The sequence below is a fragment of the Erpetoichthys calabaricus genome, chromosome 5 (genome assembly GCF_900747795.2).
Source record: "Erpetoichthys calabaricus chromosome 5, fErpCal1.3, whole genome shotgun sequence".
Lineage (NCBI taxonomy): Eukaryota > Metazoa > Chordata > Cladistia > Polypteriformes > Polypteridae > Erpetoichthys > Erpetoichthys calabaricus.
Window position 1 is genome coordinate 147,977,269 of NC_041398.2, and position 21,523 is coordinate 147,998,791.

Consider the following 21,523-nt stretch of genomic DNA (forward strand, 5'->3'; position numbering starts at 1 on the left):
ATATCCAACTGTAAATAAAAACATAAATACAGCATTCTTGAGTTTGCTCCTTGTTTCAGTTTAGTAAAGTTTGTTCATTTATTTTAAATGAGGCCCTGGGCGGTTGGGGACTAGCCAGCCAGGCACCTATGCTTAATGGTACACAGTGCTAATATTGTTAACTTGATTTTTGGTGAAGCCATTTGATAGTCTTCCTCAATAGGAGAGACTCAGAATTAAACAGCAGAGCAGACCAACGTCCAAGACTGACTTGGTGGAAAAGTCAGGGAAAAATAACCACTCTTTTCAACTCTCCTGGTATGACAAGGTGCTGTGACAGAGAGAAAGTACTGTTGACAATGCCTCTTAATGAAACCATCGCAGATGTTTGGTCAAAATTGGGTTTTGGGAATCTGGCTAACTTTAACAGGGCATACAAAAAGACATGAGAAAAGCAATGAATACGTGAGTTCATGTGCATGGTTAACCTCCACCCAGCTGAGGACATATTTCAGCAATTCTGCAGAAGTCCACAGCCAGCCCTATTTTGTCCTTTAAGGTTTTCGTACTGCTACTCCCCCTGTCAAACCTGCAGCACAAAGTCTCTTCTTTAGAAACTGAGACTTGTTTATTTTGTCCACTGTTAATATAGTGTACGTCATCCACACAAATCTGCCATGCCTGATTTTAGATTATCTTGCATTTCACCTAGTTTAGTATACGGTATCTGCAAATGTACTAGCCTTTCATTTTGGGGCCTTGTCAAAAAATCCACACAAATAATATCACATGCACCTCTCTTGTAATGTGTTTTTGTAGCTTCCTCATAAAATCACAGCATACTAGGAAACATGATCTCCTTGGTCTAAAGCTATACTGTTTACTAATATGCATGTTCTTGCATTCCACTGCCGAATCTAAACAGCACCATGGCAAATTCCTCACGTACTGAAGTGACTTTAGCTGCAGGTGGAAGTCCCATTTTACTTTATGGTGCCAACCAGAGTGCTCCAGTCTATTAGCCAGTGAATGTGCTGTGAAGTTGTTATGGTCCTGCCTTTGTCCAGTCTGATAGTGGTCACGGGACATCGTATCTGATTGCTGGTGCAACAAATAGTTCTGAGCAGGCATCAGCCACAGCACTGCTCTTGTGAAAAGAATGGAGATAAATGCCATCAACTCAGAGAGGGAGAGGCAAGTTCATTGTACCACGTGAATGTCACTGAGAGAATAAAACTGAATAATAATAAAACAAGCTCTAACTTTTACAAGTAGCCAAAATTTACAAAGGGTGTTATAGACTCAAATCAAATGTATGTTTTTATTATATTATAGTAATAATAAAAATAACAATAGCAGCTCACCACTCAAAACATGGAGCACTGCGGTCTCAAACTCAGTACCTTTGAGTTGTAAAGCAGTAGTTCTTACCTGTACACCATTCAAGTATGCATATCAACGTCCTGTCAATTGATATTTGAGCTTGGGTTTTTAACTCATTGTTAGCAACATGTAAATCAATTTTTTTTTCTTTGGTTATATTCTTGAACGAAAGCGAACATATTTATTACGGAGAAATTTTTGTCTGAGCTGAGCTTCATCAAGGCGGGGGATAAGACCGCAGGCTGCTTGCTGCTTGTGCTGATCGATGCATTTACAAAACAAAAGACGCTGATGGAGAGGTGTGAAGGGATTTAAGGAGTTTTTTTGTAGGCTTCAGGGATTCTAGTGTTCATAATGGCCTCCATTGATTTAAACTTGTTGCATGTTAAGTGTACTGGTCTATGGATAATTGGATTTATTTTATCACAATTTTTATAATAGTATAATATCAACTAGCTTCTAGTCCTTAACAAATTTTCCCAGTGTCCAGTGATTTCTGAAAAATATGCATCAAGATTCTATATATGTACTAATGAATCTCATTAAACATTCTAGGAAAATATTATCTGATCTTGGCAATTTGTTCCATTTTAGCCGATTTAATTTAGGCATCACATATCCCTCTATAATTTCCAAATCTTTAAGAACCTCCTTGATAGTCCCATTTACAGTGAGAAGGATAAACTTCTTAACATATGTAAACTTTAGAAAAATGCAAGCCATCATTTTAAAATGACTAGACTAAGATATTTAATGGCAACATTATTTCAACGCTTTAGTTTTATGTTACAAGAATGATGCAATATTAAGGGTTTCCCAACAAAACATGAGGTACTGATGTTTGGGGCCCAACAAGCAAAAATGTGCATGACTAAATTTAAATTTGATTACTCTCAAAGACCCTAAAAAAACTCTCAAAAATATTAGTTCAATTCAAACATGAGACTCAAGTATGTCTGTTGTTTACATACACACATATAAAGTAATAGCTTTTGACATGAAATAGGATTATACAAAAATCAGACATATCCTAATAAAATTAGGAACCAACAAATTCAAGCAGTGCTTCTCATGCAAAACATATGACACTAAAGTCTCAGTGTGCCATGCAGACATTTTTTACAGTAAGCCATGAGCCCCTAAGGTAACAAGTTTGAATTCCTGCCTTACTAATAATTAAATTGGTGACAGGTGCTGTCTTTGTTTGTTTTTGCTCCACTGGATCAAAATAGACCCTGCCAAAGACAGCAGCCACCCCCCAAGAGTAATGACTTCTGAATAAATGAGAGTCTCCACTGGGGATATGCTTTTGTTAGTGATGACAAGAGGTGAACTGCTGGGATGGAAAACTACCGGTTTGCAGGCTACTGAGCTGAGAGCATTGGGTTCAAAACCTAGAACAGACAATTACTAGGTGCACACCGACAGTAAACTTCACTGTAAAAAATGGCCAAAAAAAAAACTTGTCACAATGCTGCCTCTAAGGAACTAATCTCAAAGCAGCACATACATCAAAGTACTCTGTAAAACTGCTTTAAGAAAACTTTGCCATTTTTTTCTGACATAATTAAAAACAGGATGTACTCCAGAACATAACAAACATGCATTTCAGGAATTTAGCTGCAGTCTAAGTGTTTTATTGATAATGGAAAGGCTAATATTTCAGCAAATAAGGAACTGATTTATACTAACTGTAACTGCAAGCTATTACATCTAAATTCATTTCAAATTTTTAATTGTGCCTTTCATCGCGAGGCCCATGGCAGCAAAATGCTGAACTGGGCTGACTGGGTCTTCCTATCTCTATTATCTTTCTCTAACCCTTCTTGAGGAATACCCAGGTACTTTCATGTTGTTTAAGAAATACAATGTCAAAATTGTATACTGGGTGTATCCCTTGGTCTTCTCCCCTTGGTTCATTCCTTATTACATGCCTATGCTGCCTCAGTCCAGAGTTTATGCTGTATTACTAGAGTCATCAGCCTATCATGGAAAGTGAAGCCAACAATGCTGCACATGTTCTGGCTGTTTTAACTTACAATCTCACTTTTGTAGTGACTACTCCAAGTTTGTGACCACAGTTGAGGATAGTGTCACTACCTGGTTAAATCAAATCTTTGGTCCCCTGTTTCACTGTCAGGGTGTAATGTTCATTGCTCCTCTTGAATCTGCAGTTCAGCTGTCAGATAGAGTCCAACATCCTAGCAAGGACTTTGGCAAGGAGGCTTAGGAGTATGATTTGTAGTTACAACACAACTCCTTGACCCTCTTTTTTAAAATAAGCACCATTGCAGTCCAGAAGTCCCAAGGTATAGTCCCTGTGTGGAAAAACAACTATAAGGTTTCCCATGCTTCCAACATTTTTGATAATATCTTGTCCACCCCAGGAGCCTTGTCACTATGGTGCACTTCAATTTGCTGAGAACACAAGATCCTCCTTAAGCTTTCCCTCCCATTAATGCAGTGTTGGTGTGGTGGGGCCTATTTATCTCATTTCTCTCTAGAGCTTCAATTTTTGGAAATACGTGTTCCTTTTATGGGAACACTGGTCAAAGGAGAAGAGCCAGACAAACTAGAAGTGCACCAAATTAACATCATTTTGGACAAAAACCTTTGACAGCTATGTTTGGTGTACTCCCAGATGGGCTTAAAGTGGAGAGGGCAAATTGATTGTAACTGCCTATAACAAACTACTAGCACATACAATTATCTTGCTCAACTGGAAAAACAACCCACCTAACTAGTCTAACTAATAACTGGTAACTGATATTCTGTACTATATGAAATTGGAAAAATCTAATTCTCATTTAGAGGATCTGTTCAAAACTTTTTTAAAATATGGCAAGATGTAATTAAAATGTTTGAATAAGCATTTATATTGGGGAAAATGGCCCTTCTCCCTTCTTTGTTGTTGTTTAATTTAATTTTTTCTTATTTAATTTTGTCCATGCTCTTTTGTTTAGTTTGACTTGACTACATTTAATGTTACTTTCTTTGTTGTATGTAAGTTTGACTTGATTGTATGGAGTGTTATTTTCTTCAAATAAAATTAAAAATAAATAAAAAAGAAGAGCCAGACAAAGAACAGTTAATAATTCACCCAAATAAATGTTATAATTAAATAAAAAAGAACCTCAATGAAAACCCACATACTGTAGGCCAGTTAGGCTCTGCAAGAAAAATCTCCTTACAGTAGCCATGTGGGCTCACCTTCCATAAGGTAAGATCGTAGGATTAAGTGCAGTACAAGTCGAGTGACAAACAAAAGTGGGACACAGTCAGGTGTACTAGACAATGACAGTGTGGTACGTCAAACTATATACCATTTGTGCTATGTATTATTGGTTAGGAATGCTGCTATGTAAGTGCCAACAAAGTTGTGGTGAGCGGGCAACTGATGGGCAGGACTGAGTTCCCATAAGGCAAGCCAGCACCTAAATAGAACAGTCACACCTAGTCCTGGAGGTTATGCCAATAGCCTATTCATTGAGTATCATCTGTGGTTTAAATCCTACAGTAAATGTATGGTAGAGAAATACTGATATGTACAAGCAGATAAAAATGATTTTTGTAAAAGTAAACACTTTATGTAGTGCTACAAAAACAAAACTTTCAACAGGATCACTACAGTAAAAATAAAACAATACATGAACTTTTCTGTTTTACTCATTTTTCCACCCCATATTACTGACTGCATGGCAATAAAATTCTTTCTCCAAGGAGTAAAATAATCATGCACTCCAAATTACAAGTGAAGAAATAAAGTACAGTACATCTTAAGTATAAAATCCTTTAACAGTTCCAACATACTGCCATTACCTGATGGGGGAAATCTAAAGTTTATTTTACTAAACTTCTAGGCTGCATTGCTCCATAATTAGAAATATTCTTGACGCAGACATTAATGTGACCAACACTGCAATTATAAACACTTTTGGTTGAGCCACAAGGTGGTGCTATAGCCATGCAGGCACAACCTCTGCATTTACTGTCAAGTTTGCATAAATAATTGCAAATAATAGTAGTTAAATATGTAACATTAATCAATACCTGACTAATATGCATGCTTGTGTCACAGGTCAGTGGGCGAGCAGAAGTGAGATCATTTGATCCTAGAACTGTGGAAATGATGCCATTCTGATCAACCTTTCGAATCATTGTCCCATCCACAAAATATATAAAACCATTCTTGTCGACTGCAATTCCTGAATAAAGAAAAGATCCATGAAATGAAAAAAGCAACATCAACAACATACAGTATATAGAGAAACAAAACACCATAGCTTACCAAGCAGAACATGACTTCTATATATGTTAGATTTGGTTTAATTTTATTCAGGTCACCGAATAAGCAAGGACTTCATAATTTATATTCGGCTTCCTTGTCTCCAATTATTTCAGAGACTTGCACAACGTAAAAAGGTAGGTGAACTATTGATGGAGCCCCAGAGAAAAACAACCATACAAAACAGAAAAAAAAAATCTATTTTTTACAGAATTTTTCTGAACGAGAGTTTTGAACAGCATCACTTTTATACTGCAAGCAGATATCACATATGTCTTTCACAGCATGAGTTACTGTGACCCAAAATAAGGAATAAGTGTAGGTAGTCATGGCAACCTGTATAAACATGAATGCTAATTTTGCGATGAGAAGTTAAATTGTACAAAGTATATTTTTTCTGTAAGACCAAGATCAAATAAACTGCTTCATCCATTTTCTCCACAGTTAAGTATACAGTTTGTGAAGCATTTAAATAACTTTTTTTAGCAGCATTAAATCAGGATGAATAAAAGTGTAGTTTTAAGAGTGGCAAACAATTTTTGAAAGCGAGCAGTATCCTAATACACCATAATAAAGACAATGGGTCTATGCATTTTTTCCTGCATTATTATTTACATTGTAAAGGAAACATTTAAAAAAAAAAAAAAAACTGCTGTTCACATCTTCAGGCAGTGGCGACCAGCTATAATCTAGAGTTAGCTATCTTGTTAGTTTTGTGTTCCAGTGCTATTTTCAGCTAGGAGTTTGCAGGCCATTTGTCCACTTCCAGTGAAGCTGGGCATAATTTCAAATATTCCAGAAGCTATTCTTATGTAGCCATTTAAAAACATTAAGTCTGAGAATCACATCTGGATGATACAAAGTCAGTTTCTGATCATTTATCACTTAACAGTTGAACTGCTTCTAATATAAAAATGTAATACTTTAATTAATCAACTATCTTGCTGTAGCCATAAACCTCAATTAAAGGTCCTATAATGGATATCTGTCTTGCAGGGAGCATTCCTGTTCAGTGAATTTTACAGATAAAAGGATTACACTTACAAATAAATCAATAAATGCATTTCATCACATTTAAATTTCCCTAAAGCATCTTGACCCTGTTTTTAGAGAAATGTTGAGACTTTTTAGAAGAAACAATGAAAGAAAACAAAATGAAATCACAAATACAAAAAGCTCACAGAGAAGGAAAATTGCATAATGACACCATAATGATGACCCCGAGTACTGTGACTGAAGAGAAAATCGATAGTGAAGTGAGACAAACAAAACAACTTAGAAAGTTAGATTTTGTCATCACAAGTCTTAATAGCAGATAGGGAACTGTTTTCTTGCTGTGCCCTTCCTATGGTTCTGTTCTTTACAAAAGGAAAATCTTTTTTTTCTCTCTCAAATGCATCACAGACATACCCAAGCTATGGAATGAATGTACTTTTTCTTCAGCTCTCTTTTGCTCATATACAGTGATTCCCAGATTTGTGCCTCGAGACAATCCTGTCTCGAAGGTCTACAGACAATTCCTTTGACTTCATGCTTGGTTTGTGCTCTGATATGAACTGTCAACTGTGGGACCTTATATAGACAGGTGTGTGCCTTTCCAAATCATGTCCAGTCAACTGAATTTACCACAGGTGCACTCCAATTAAGCTGCAGAAACATCTCAAGGATGATCAGGGGAAACAGGATGCACCTGAGCTCAATTTTGAGCTTCATGGCAAAGGCTGTGAATACTTATGTACATGTACTTTCTCAATTTTTTTATTTTTAATAAATTTACAAAACCTCAAGTAAACTTTTTTCATGTTGTCATTATGGGGTGTTGTGTGTAGAATTCTGAGGAAAAAAATGAATTTAATCCATTTTGGAATAAGGCTGTAACATAACAAAATGTGGAAAAAGTAATGCGCTGTGAATACTTTCCGGATGCACTGTATGTGGAACAGCAATTTAAAGGCGTGTTAACCTCTAAAAAAATTCAAGAAAAAAAACATTTTCATAATATTTCAGGATACCAAAAAATAGAAATCATAATTGCTCAGAAATGCTAGTGACTTTTAATTTTTCCAAAAGTATTATAGGAGAAAAGTGTGGTAATGGGATTTGATAGATTTAAAAGTTTGAACCACACTAAATACAGTTTAGCCATTTTTGGCATTACACGTCCCAATGGCATTTATGTCTCATGAAGATGTTTTGACAATATTGATTTAAAAAAATAGTTCAGGGAAAACTTAATTGTACCAAAACAATATTCACATTTGTGTATGTATTTTTTTTTCTTACAAGTCACAATTTTTATTTTTTAAATTAATGTTGTATAAGGCGAAAAGGTCCACACATTTTGCTTACAGCATTTTTGGATATTTCCCACCTTTAGTGGCTTGATGTTATGTTTGTCATAAAGAAAGGCTTTGCTTAATTTAAAACATTTTTTTAAAACGTAATTTGATTTATTTCTTCAGAGCTAGCAGAAAAGTGTACTGCTATGGATGTGTAAGCATTCCCTGTCACCTCTATACTACTCAGTTATGGATGTTTGTGAGATTTAGTTTTTGTGCTCCCTCTGACAGCATCCAATATTTTGACTTTTTAAGCAAATTTGTAAATGGATTGAGCAAATAAGCCAAAGCCCCTTGGGAAACACTATGTTAAAGAGGCTCCTGACGAATATAGCTCAGTCTTAGGAAAAGCCGGGACGAAAAATGAACATAGGTTAAAATTAGCAGCACTGTGGCACAGTAGTGAATGCTGCTTAATCAGAGCTCCAGGAGACTAGAACGGAATCTTTGCCTGGTCATTTGCTGTTTAGAATTTGCATGTTCTCTTGAACCTTCATCAATTTTTAACTACAGTAGCTATTCGAGTTTTCCTGTAACATTGCAAAGACATCTATGCTATGTACATTTTTTTGGTTCCTGAATGTCCCTGTGAAGTACTGGTGCATTACGTATTTTACATATAGTATATAGATTGTACGATATTTATTATATAGTGACCTTTCCTGGTAGCTCAGAGAGGTTAAGCAATATAAGCTCCTCACCAAACAGCCAAACACTTCTATTAATACAAATTCTGCAAAAGCAACTGAAACTTTACCTCACTTAATTCTGGAACTCTTGTCTTCTGTATCTTGACTAGTTAGTGTAACTTAATTATTTTTTTATTTTTATTGATTTTAATTACAAACAGATAACAAAATTCAACCCCCACCCAATTTATTATGAAATAAAATTGAATGAATAATTTACAAAATAAAAATGAATAATCTAAATTGTACCTTTAGGTCCCATAAGCAAGGCGTCAGTAGCTTTTCCTCCATCGCCACATCTCGACTCATCAAAAGGAAGACACTGTTCACCAGTTCCTGCCATGACCTCTGCATTCTGCATCAGATCTTTTAAACCATTGACCAATTTTGGACGGTAAATCCTGCGTGAATTTGTGTCAGACACATAAAGTTGTCCTGTGACTGGGTCAGTCGCCAGGTAGTATTTGTGAGCTGGGTTGTTACTGCAAACAAGGGAGATATTGCATATTTAATTTTAATAGACAAAAAATGATGCACCTCACTAAAGATACTGGAAAGTGACAAATCCAGCAGTTATCATAGTAGTACAACAGGAAAACAATGATTACCATCTGCATTGCTCTAATTGTAAAGTAAAAGATAAAAGTAGAAATCAAGAAGTGAGTGCTTCTATGGATTGACATTATACAAATGAAAGAAGGCTGTGAATATCTAACAAGGAAAACAGCACGGACAAACTGAATATAATGGGGATTGACTGATAATCATTACTCTGTGACAATGCATTAATGACGCCCTCACATTTGTCAAATCATTTCAATCACTACCACTTTTCAGGCGTGTATGCCCATGGAAGATAAAGGAAGGAAATGAGTATTTTAATGAAAGTCAACAATTTATGCCATATTCATCAAGCCATATTTATTTGCATTTATTAAGCCTGCTTAAAATTGCATAAAGTCATTTCACAAACAGTAAGCACAGAAGGATTTCTGACACATGCATTTTAATAAGAAATGCATGTCCTCCTACAGTCACTTGAATCTTTATGTCTTTTTTCCAGCTGTTTACCTTAGATGGCACATCTACTGGCTTTCAAAGGACTACTGAAGGGTAGCCTACCTGTTCATAGGTCTTTCAAAGAAAAGGATAAATTATCATGCATGCTTTGCAGTAAGGAGGAGCTGCTTAAGGCAAAGCCAAAATTACAAAAAAAAAATCCCTCCCATCTACAATGTCAAAAATATTGATTAGGCATATCCCCAAGGTTGGTCTAAGGAGCCACTCTGTTCAAAGAGAAGCTTAAAAGTGATACACAACTTCTCTAGAGCACAGTAGACAAAATTACTGTGTTGTGCAAGTGACAAATTGTCATGTTTCTTTGTTTAAAAATACTGACGATAAAAACAGTAGTAAGACGGACTACTGTACAGTGCTTTTAAAAATGCATTTTAAATTTGAAACATGACCTTTTGCAGTTTTTAGGCTGTGTATTTTAAAACATATTATTTTCAGCATCAGTGCTTAGCTGATTAAACTCACAATTAGATTCTCAAAGAAAAAAAATCCCAATATACCAGCTTATAGTAAGCTGTTAAAACCACATATTTTATTAGAGTTTTCAAATATATAACTTCGCTATTTATACAACAATACTATAAACAGAACTGTATCCATTTCTTGAGTCATTTTCAGTACACATTTGTCCTGTTCTCCTTTTTTGTCAGAATTTTTTTTTGAATAAATGCTTTAAGTATTTAAAGAATATAAGATAGTACTGAAGATGATAATCTTTGATATGTACTGTAATAAAAGAAGAGCATTTTATTGGCTCACCCTGACTTTAACCATTTTGAAAAGGAAGCATATTTGAAAAAGCATGCTTGTGGAAAGGCAGAAAAATGTCATAAAAGCAGCCATTTTATAATGTAATCCTATATTCTGTAAATGCTTAAAGGCATTATCTCTTTTTGAAATTGGAGTACTGAGTGATACGGAGTTGAGAATTTGGAAAACCTTGACGAACTGGGGAGAGTCAGATCTCATTTTTAGGTTTAATTTAAAATGTTCTCATAAAACTCTTCTAAATAACATAGCCATATCCTGCCTGACCGATGTGTTTAGAGCTAAATACCAGCAATTCAACTATTTCCAGTAACAAATAAGGAGTAATACAAATACAGCATTTCAAGACAAAAAAGGACACTATCAAATAGTTGTAGCAACACATAACATGCACTTTCTGTGAAGCTTACCTGTGTCTGAACTCTTTGTTTCTTACAGGTATGCAATCAAAAAGAAACAAATATAAAAAAGGAAAAGGATAAATATAGCACATATCAAAACCTGGATAGCCAAACGGATATTCCAGAATAATTCATTTAAGGATTAAACCAACATATGACTCAGTGAAAAGTCTAGATAAATCACACTCATCTTTGTTACTGTTTTTGTTTTTTTTAATAGATACTTTATTAAAGTGTATATGAATATAATAAAACTTAATTTGTACTTATTTCACATTTTATTAATAAGTTATAGTAGCCTTAAGAAATATGGGTTTCAACCAGGAAACTAAATGAATACCTTCAGTGCTATTCTTAGTTGCAATTAAAAAAACTAAAAGTCAAGGAAATTACTGTGTAAATAACGTCTGGAAGACCAGCCCAATTGCATATTTCCTATTACTGTGCTGTTCTTTAGATTGCCAGTTATCACATTTATTTTTGCTGGGTATTTCCGAAGAGGAATACCACCTTTAGATTTTACAGATAATCTTTTGTTACTAATTATTTTTAAACTTATTACATTTTGTTAAATTTTTAAACACCAGCCTATTATTAACTGGCTTCCTCCAGTATATGGTGTTCTTTCATCATTAGGAAGGCAGTTTTAGCCAGTGACTTTGTTTGTAGGCTTTCACCATTGCACGTCTGTCAATCCAACATTGTTAGAAATAAGCACAGACATACATAAAAAAGATAAAAGCGTTTTATTTGTTTAAAGTTTAAAATGTACAAGTATTTATTGTATGTTTGAATTATAGTTTCATGCTCTGCAAAGGACTGGTATGCCATCCAGGGTTAGCTGCAGCCTAGTGCTGGGTGCTGTTGTGACAGGCTTTGGTCTCCATGACCCTGAGTTGGATTGCTATAGCCTTGACAATGGATGGATACATGAGTAGTTCTTATCTAATATGGATATGCTCAAAAGATCCAACTCCGATTTTTTCATTTTATATCTCCACTAATCTAAAACTCAGATTTTTAAGCAATGATGGAATTCATTTTATAAAATAAATTTCCTAGCACATATTCTTTCACCAGAATTATGTTCACTATTGCACTGCATTAAACAATTATTCAATTATTACCGAAGACCTGAATATTTTTCACAGATTAGACTTACCTAAGCTCCATGACACTTGTAACATTTCCTGAAGGAAATATACGCCGTATGTAATTGAAGTCACCAACATATAGACTGCCATCAATACCACAGGCCAGTGCAACAGGTGCAAGCAGTTTGTTCCCTTCAGCCTGCCCATTGCAGCTGGGACATGATATGCTACGCCGCCTCCCATTGCCCATAATTGTACCGATCACAGGCGGCTGTAGAGAAATAAACTGGTTCTCGCCATTTCCTTTATACAGAATACCTGCATGTAAAAATATACAAATCAATTAGCTTTATGTACATCTTCATTAAGCTTCATTTGGTGGTTAACAGGCACGTTTTTGATAGAAAGTTTGTGATATTAATTGGTATTTACATTTTTAAGCATTAAGCAAAAAAGATGACTTGTTTATTTAAATACTATTTATATGTGCAAGTGGTATGCATGAAGGAGGCCAGCATCAATTCCAAACATGATGCAAACACTTTAAAATGCTCTAATTATTTTCATTTGAACTGTGTATTCACAAAAAGAAAGGTGCCTAATAACTGCTAAAAAAATTTGGTTTGACATCTGTTTTTGTGAGATACAGAATTCATTCTGCAGCACACAGATACAAAGAATAATGGTTTGGTCAATTAACACTTCACCCTACTAATTAATTTTGTTGTTCAAGGGTAACACCTATTGCATCCACTAGTTTTCTCTCCAGCCAGGCACTTATTGAGCAGTGAGCTTAATTAAAATAATGCATTTCTTCATCTGTGATTTTAAACGATTCTTAATTATCCTTAATATGGAAAGCCCAGCATTGATCGCATTGTCCTTGACTAACTGGAATCAGTTTGTTATGTTGAGCATATGTGCCATGCAGTTTGACAATCTGACAGAAGGAAGATAGCTGTAAGAAAAAGTGAATGAGAAATAAAAAATACAAGAATAGTATAATATTCCTGCCATTCAAAGGTCAAATGGAACAAACATGAAGAAATGTGCATTAGTCCACTGCAGCTAGTGAATGGAATAATTCATCAAATAATGAGATAATCTCAAAGATTACAAAGGGGCAAACAAATGGAGGCTGCATTCTAAAATCATTGCACTGCATTGAAGTGATACTCAAGGAAATTATTTTTTTAATTATGCACATTTGTCATTGACTTTTTCATTTTAATACTGTTAAAATTTCATCCGACAGAAAACCATTTTTCCTTTGAAGTTACACTTATAGTTGCAATCATCACTGTTAATAACAACAAGTGCATCAGCAAAGCAGGCAAATTCAAACAAACATTCTTTGTCAAATGAAGTTTATCCTGTCTAATTAAAAAACAGCTTTATGAAATGCTAACCTTGATATACAACTCTGGCTTTTTGAACCACCGCAAGCCCATATAAGGACCAGAGAATTCACAAAGTACAAAAAGGAGTAAATACACTAAAAAATTAAACATGCAAAACAGAAAATCCTTATCTTCATAGGCCATTTCATAATAAGATGTGATAATATAATTTACCAAGACTTCAACCGTCCACACCTCCTTTAACACTTCTCATCTCCTACTCCCAGGGCTCCTTGTGCTAATAGGAGTCCCAACATTCCCTAGAAATGGTCTTTACATAACACTGGCAAAACCCCCCATGTCGCCACTGAAAGTGCAGTTCCTGCTGGGGTTCTGGATTATGCTGCAGTTCCAACTCCTGATTATTGCTGACCTCACACTTTTAGGTATACAATTAATTAAGGTAAATCTCTAATATAATATTAATACAATGACCAACAACAAACAAATAAAACAAAATACAAATGACACTGGAAGAGTGAAGCTTATAATATTCTGAATGTCACTAGATTTACTAAACTTGAAACTAATAAGAACATAAAATTCTCTCAGCACTCAAGACAATTACACTTCTAAGAGTTTTACAGCTCAGTAGGTGTTTCCTGAAAAGGATTGTATTACTAAAGAATTCAGTATTACATTAGTCACACCAGCTAAGAACAAAATAAAAGTTTTTCTGTGTTGATCTGTATTTTTAATTATTATTGATACTACCAACATAAACCACATCCATCTTTCTTAGCATACGATATAATGTGAAAGATCTTTTCCTAACCTAAAATCCAATGGCACAAAGCCTAGATTTTTATTCATAATTATGCTATGGACAAGGTAAACTGAGACATTAGTGAGTTCTGCAGGAACAAACTGACCTAATCAACCAATTTCATCATTCACAGAAGGCGCACTGAGAGTTTACAGCACAAGAACTAAACAAAATTTCACTAGGCCTGATTAAATGTACACTCTTGCCCTGATTTCATATCTTTTTCTTATACTAAACACTTTTAATCAAGTTATTTAGCCTAGGCAGTAGATCTTTTTATTGTTTTAACCAAGATAGTAAATAAAAAGTATTTTGCTGGTTGCAATGCAAGTGGGATGATTAAGGTTATAAAATACTAAGATCATAGTACAATGACTTGGAAAGGCTATTAATCCACAATAGTACATGTGGCAAAACCTAAAAAAAATAAATATCCAAGTTTAAAATTAGCATGTACCTATTGTGGTCCATACATTTTTTAAGCCTATCCTGCCATATATGTTGCTAGATTAAAGTACAAGTTAAACAATACATGTTAAAATAAGAGGATGGTTGTATGTGGATGTTACACAAATGTGATCTATAGGTAAATATGTCACATTAATTTCTCAATAAAAGCTGACATTGCATTTTGCATCACTATAAAGACCAAAACACATTAAAAAGTGGGCTAACTAGCAAAGAATAACTCCTTGTTTTAACCAAAGTCGGTGCTTTTTAAGGTGCACATGAGACAAGGTAAGGTAAAGGAAGATGTGATGGAATTTTGCATTGATTTTGCATTGATCATTTGTCTGAAAAAGGCAAAAATCATTAGATTTAAACTAAAGTTATGCACCTCATTGAGCATTACAGAATAACAAATGAAATAAGGATAAAGAGTGACCTAAAAGCTAACCTTTGTGCATTGGCTCATACTTGGAAATGGAGGGGGGTAAGAATTCAGGCAGGTGAATGGCTGCACTACAGGAAGTGTTCGGCCCTTTAGTCCCTGTGTTTGAGAATGGTGCTTAGGCACCAGATTTTTCTTAATCATTTTAAAAATAAAATTCCTTTTGTCATTCTTGTACCAAATGAAAAAAAAAAAACAAGAACAAAACAAAGTTTGAATTTATGTGTGTAAAACCACAAGGAACAAATATGGACTCATTTTTGTTTTCAATATATGTTCCCTTTCTCCTTCAATTTGGTCTTCATCATATGGCTGTTTATAAGGTAGTTTAAGTAAATGCCCTGTAGGTTCTGCATCATTTATATTCTGATGTTCAGAGTTAACAATGAAGCAGAATGTGTTATCTTATCAGAATATTCATGGCAAAATAGAAAAAAGTCTATTTTACAGTAAATGTGCTTCTTATTTTTCATTATGTATTAATACTGAGAACATAATGGATGATGATATATTAGGCATACTGTATTACTAAATATATTACAGCTTGCAAGCATGTGAAAGTTATTTTCTTTACTACTTTAATAATAGTAACTTATTTAATACTGATATGTCAATTTATGAAATAACAATTGAGCAGGTTGTGTTATTTGTAATGTTTTGGATAATGCTGCTTATTATAATTTGCCACAGAAAAAAATACTTTTTATGAGTCGGTAGCTGTATCCTGCTATAACAGAGGGGTGCAAAATGAAAAACAAAAATTGTGTAATAATTAGCTGCTTAAAGATTGCAGGAGGCATACAGGATGGATAGGCATCCTGACCAAAAGAGGGGATGGTTCCTTAACTGAATGGGAGGGTGCAACTAGGCATACTGGCATCCCGGCCAAGAGAGAGAAAGGTGCCAGACCCAATAGAGACTCCCCGAGTGGATGGATGGATGGAGAGAGAAGTAGGATTTTTTTACCCGGACAGGAGACCCTGGGTAAGTTGACAGACGTCCTGATTGGGCATGGTTCCAGTACCTTCCCTGGACATGAGAAAAGAAAAGGGCAGGAAAGGATGGTCTCTGAGGGATGTTTATTCCCCCCAGGTGCTAGATGGCAGCAGGCCTCCATATCGGTGCCCATTTGGGAACCAGCAGGAAATGCTGAGAGTTGTAGTGCGGCAGCACAGGTGCCAGAAGAGGGTGCTGCAGGGAGATGCACTCTCCAATATATTGGACTTCCATATGACCAGGAAGTACTTTGAACAGGCAGCAGCCCTGGCACCAGAAGTACTCCCGGGTACCCAAGAAAAAGGATCACACTCCCTTGTTCAGGCAAGTCAGAGCTGGGAGGATGGAGAGCAACACTCAACTGGAGGAGGGCAGTGCAGCGGTGAGAGAAGTGAAATTGTGAGGTTTTCTGAAGATAAGAGAAACTGTGCTTTGTGCTTAACTGGGGAATTGGATAATAAACCATCCTTTATTTGAACCCAGAACTGTCTTGTGTCTTTGTGTTTGGGGCTCATTGGCGCCCCGGTTTCCATCACAAGATGCATCAGCCTGATAACCACTAACAACGAAAATGAGAATTCAGTTAATTTTTAAAATAATTATAAATGTTTTTGGATTGGCATCTTGTACAGGATTGTTGCTTATTTGACACTCAGTATTGCGGGAATAATCTTGTGCATGCACAACCCTTAACTGGACAAAACAAGTGTAAGCAATGTGCAGTAGGCAAAGAAAGAGAGAAATACTGTGATCAGGGATAGAAACTGTCATCTTAGGCTTTATTAGTACAGCTGGATAGGCAAAATGTTCCCCATCCAATGTATTGCTTGAGCAAAACATCACATATACATTCAGTAACCTAATCTTTATTATACAAAATGCTGGCTTTCCTTTATCCAGTGTAAGATAAATCATTCTTGATGTACAGTCTATATTCACAGCATTGACAGTCAGTAGAAATTAACAACTGATAAGCAAAAGCAATTGGTAGATTTTTAAAAGTTATCAGACTTAATTAGCATGTTATATTCAAAATGATATCCTTTCCACTGTAGTAATGAACTCGTAGCCTTTCTTTTGCAGAATATCTTCATGATTAAGTTTTTATTAGCATTGCTGAGTTTTAATCACTGTTAAATATAGCCATAAAACTACTTATAACATAATCACTCATAACATAAATAAATTAAATATTTTTTTTTTATTTGAGTTATATAATGTCAATAAATATTGATCATATTCCTAACATGTGGGCAATTACCAGTTCAGATTTCGCTAGTTAGTTGAAGAAAAGAGCTTTACACTAAGTTTCTGTTTGTGAGCAAGTTGTGAGAATAGTAACTAAGTAAATAAATAATAATAATTCAAATCATATAGAAGCATGCAGCACCAAATAGATTTGATACTACAAAGACTTTGAAGACAGACATTTCACAATTTTTTGGATAATAGCACGTTATACTTAGCAATAAAATGGTGACTAAATCCATCTTCAGATGGAAGATTTAATCAAATATTGGTCAATTACACAACTGAATAAAAAAAGGTGTCTGTATCTTCGCCAGCTCAAGTTTAAGTGATATTTTCCATACGGTTATCATTGTGTACTGGTAATAAAACAAAGAAAAGGCAAGATAAACCTTTGGCAGACTCAAATGTGTTTAAAGCTTGTACTGATTCAAAAGTCCTAAGTCATTATAGATAAACATTAAAGTGGTGTGCAAATATAACTTGTTTTTTGGCTTCAAAGAAGAACTTCAAAGGATGATTACATGCTGTGAGTGTTAAATTATTCATATTTAGCAACGTGTTAGAATTCGGGCTCAAGTGAATCTTAACTCTGTCCTCATTACAACACAGATCAATGAGTCCACCAAGGGCTGCTATACAGCTGGATATCTTTAACATATATGTGACAAGTCTAAGTATGTAGTACTACATACTGTATACAACACATTTCTTAAATTTTCTTTTTGAACGTAATTGAATAATTAAGCACACAATAAAAAATTGGCTTATAAACCATTTTGCATTCAAAACTGAAGTGCCAAACATCAGTGTCTGAGGTTTGCTCCACATGAACATGCACGTTTCTGCAATTGTACTTGGGTGTGTGGGTGTGCAACTGAAGCAGATGCTGAGAAAATCCCCAAAGATGTAAAGGAAAAAATAAAACATGTACTTACTCACTCAGGAATCATAAAAATAAAAATCCCACTTTATTGAAATGGTTTTGCATATCACTCTATATGGAGAAGCCTGGATTTTAAAAGCTCACAAGATAGTCAGGAAGACATGAGTGGAATATAAATAACCACATGACTACATTGAAGTGAGTCTGATTTATAGATCATAGCTTCCCAGCAGCATTCAAATAAAAAATAAATAGAAAACAACTCTTTAAGTGCCCTAGACTAGAGATAATGCTTTAAGGGTCTGAGCAAATTGGAGAAGGGAAATGAATCAGTCTCCCTTTTCAGGCTTCAAATGTCACTCATGCAAAAAAAAAATAAAACAAAAAACTGTATGGCTTCAGCTTTAGAGTTAATTTACGTTGTAAAGGTGAAAAATAAAAAAGAATGTTCTTTTAATTGACTACTTGTTCCCCATTTACACAAAAATGAAGGCAGAACCTACTGGGGGTTTAAACCACTGGGCATTCCAGGCTAAGGGAGTATTATTCATGGTATCCTTTCTGATTTTTCAAATATCATAATATTACGCAGCTATCATCCATCAGGCAAAGGGCAAAAGGAAGGCGCCAACTCTAAAGAAAATGCCCGTCTATCAGATGGTGTAATGTCACACACACTTTCTGGGCCCCATGTGTACTTTGCCAGACTCCACATAAAACAGTAATCCCAATGGACCAAAGTGCTCATTTTGGGGACTATTAGTCAGTCTTCTCACAAATGGATCTTGGGTGATATTGTTTACGTCAAGGTGTCAATACCTTTACCTACTGTCTGTGACCTTTCAGGAACTAACAAAACCTGCCTCCAGTTGGCCTGCAAATACACTGTCTTCACAAGGTCCTTTTTAAAATATCTTTGAAATGAGGGTCATTTATTTATTTATTTTCTGTTGCATCTTACCTTGAGCTTTCTGTTGAAAGATGAAGGCCTGCCCTCAAAATTTTCCAACAAATAGGTTTGTCTTCATATTTGCTGCTCAGTATGGTTTACTTGTTTGATATGCATCACCACCATGTTGTGGGTGGGAGATCTTCATGCTGCTCATGGGATAGATTGGTTTCTTTGTAGGCTCAGTATCAGTATCTAGTTCAAGAAAACATACAATCCCAGCTCCAAAGCAGACTGGCTTGCATCTCATCTCCTTTACTATCTGCACTGCAGCTATCTGGAATATTTTTAGTATGACTGGTGAATGATTTTTAACATAGAAATAAAATAATCACAGAAATTTGGAATTTTGGTATGAGTCAAACACGCTTAAAAGTATTTCTTCCCAATTTTACATGAAAGTGCAGTTTTGGTACTAGCCTAGAAGTAAATTTATTTTGTTATAAAAAATACTGGTAATTTCTTTTTGTTAAAAACATTTGACTGTATTTCATCCTACTGCATTGTATAATATACAAATAAAAACATAGCTTTATTTAACCAATTTTAATAAAGGCACCTTTTTTTAGCAAAAATGTATGGTTAGAGTTGCTAAGCCATAGCAAAGAAAACATAAAATTATAAAGGCATTAAAATGCCCTGGGAATTACTGCCTTACAATAAGGTCCAATGGGAAGCTGCACATCAGCTAGAAACAACAGCAGATAAATAAAGCACAAGTACCCGAGAAGTTTAAAGGACTGAGCTACCATTAGAAACACCAAGACAGCTAGGTGACAGACATAAAAACAGCACCAGTGCCAGGCACAGGAACAGAACCTGACAGAATGTCAAGCAACCACATAATTCAAAGGCAGGTATAGAAAACTTCATACAGGTGAGGTTATCACAAAAAGCCTGCAAGAGATGTCTTTAATATCTAGAGAATAAACCCATGTGGGCTACAACAGCTAAGTAAATATCCTTGAAAAATACAAGAAGTTAAAGGATATGGACAAACGGTAATCTGAATTTCAGGTAACACTCTGGGACTTGGTAAATGCCAAAGCTTGTGAAAAATTTTAACATTAAGGCAGAAAGAGAATGAGCAATATTAAACACTTTGTAATAATAAACAGATCACATTAGAAACACTATTATACAAAAAAGCAATGCTAAGTGTATCTTGGGCCATCAAATTCTTAGTTAGATCTGACAGACTCTACAAACTAGCAATATGGATTCAGAAGCATTTTTGAATCTAACAAGTTTCAAAGTGCCTGCAATAATACCTTTGCCACGAATATTCCCACAGTGTTATTTATCGATTTGCTGTTATTTTCAAGACTACGCGGCATTCTTTTATTCCTGCCAGTGTCATTATTATTACTTGATACTCAAACTGTTTTCGGCAATGTTGCTTGTTATAAAAATCCATTGCACAAAAATGTTAAATCACTGATTTCTTCATGTCTCCATACTTTTACTGATTTCAGATTGTATCACTTTATGATAAAATTTTCATTCAGTATTTCAATATGTTAATCACAACAACAAAAATTCATTTTGCCCCTTTTTATTAATGGAACATTAAAGTTATTCTTTAATACAGTAAGGGAAACACTGCATACAATATCAGAATGAACCCATGTTGTACTTCAAATTTAATAAGGCACATTGTGGATTTGCCAAAGTGATGGCTTACATGTAATTTAGCTTTGGTACCATTTCATTTGAGGCAACTTGCAAAGGACATATTCTAATAGTAAATGACAAAATGTAGGCATAAACTATATAACGTATGAAGCCTGAAGTCCATATATCAAAGAAACACTTTCACAAAAGGTACAAATAAGAGAACATGTGCGCTTTCATTCAAAAAAAGTGGAGCCGTGCGGGATCGAACTCGCCACCCTCTGATTCCCAGTCAGGGGCTGATACCATTACGCCACCGCGGCAGTTGTAGTAAGAATGTCAATGTGGCATGCTAACGCGGCTTTTTTTTTTTTTACATTTTTTGAATGAAAGCGCACGTGTTCTCTTATTTGTACCTTTTGTGAAAGTGTTTCTTTGATATATGGACTTCAGGCTTCATACGTTATATAGTTTATGCCTACAATTTGTCATTTACTATTAGAATATGAAAAACGTTTCTGTTTTAAAAATGTGTTTGCACAGCCTACTATAGAAATGGAACACACATGAAATGCGTGTATTCCAAATAACGCTAGAATTATTTCCACTCTAAAACTCCACTTCAATCCCAGGTAATCAAATCAAGGCAAGGCTTGAGCTAGGAGAAGTTCATTCTAAGTCGGTGGGGGGATGGAATAGCTGGCTGCTAGTAGCTTTTGTTTATCAGCACATTTAGATGACAAAGGACTCTGGCGGA

General features: G+C 35.1%; 1 protein-coding gene across 15 annotated transcripts in view; it reads right to left on the reverse strand.

The window, feature by feature from the left end:
- The window catches only part of LOC114651997 (teneurin-3), an 898,351-nt gene that overhangs the window by 31,762 nt on the left and 845,066 nt on the right, over positions 1 to 21,523 (reverse strand). For 11 of the 15 annotated variants that reach the window (XM_028802134.2, XM_051927721.1, XM_051927718.1 and 8 more), the window contains 4 exons: positions 12,084 to 12,333; positions 10,931 to 10,951; positions 8,925 to 9,157; positions 5,413 to 5,567 (listed from right to left, as the gene is read on the reverse strand). In XM_028802134.2, the coding sequence (XP_028657967.1) occupies positions 5,413 to 5,567; positions 8,925 to 9,157; positions 10,931 to 10,951; positions 12,084 to 12,333 (659 nt within the window). The remainder of the gene's footprint in view (positions 1 to 5,412; positions 5,568 to 8,924; positions 9,158 to 10,930; positions 10,952 to 12,083; positions 12,334 to 21,523) is intronic. The other 4 variants (XM_028802135.2, XM_028802137.2, XM_051927719.1 and 1 more) reach the window with 1 other exon arrangement.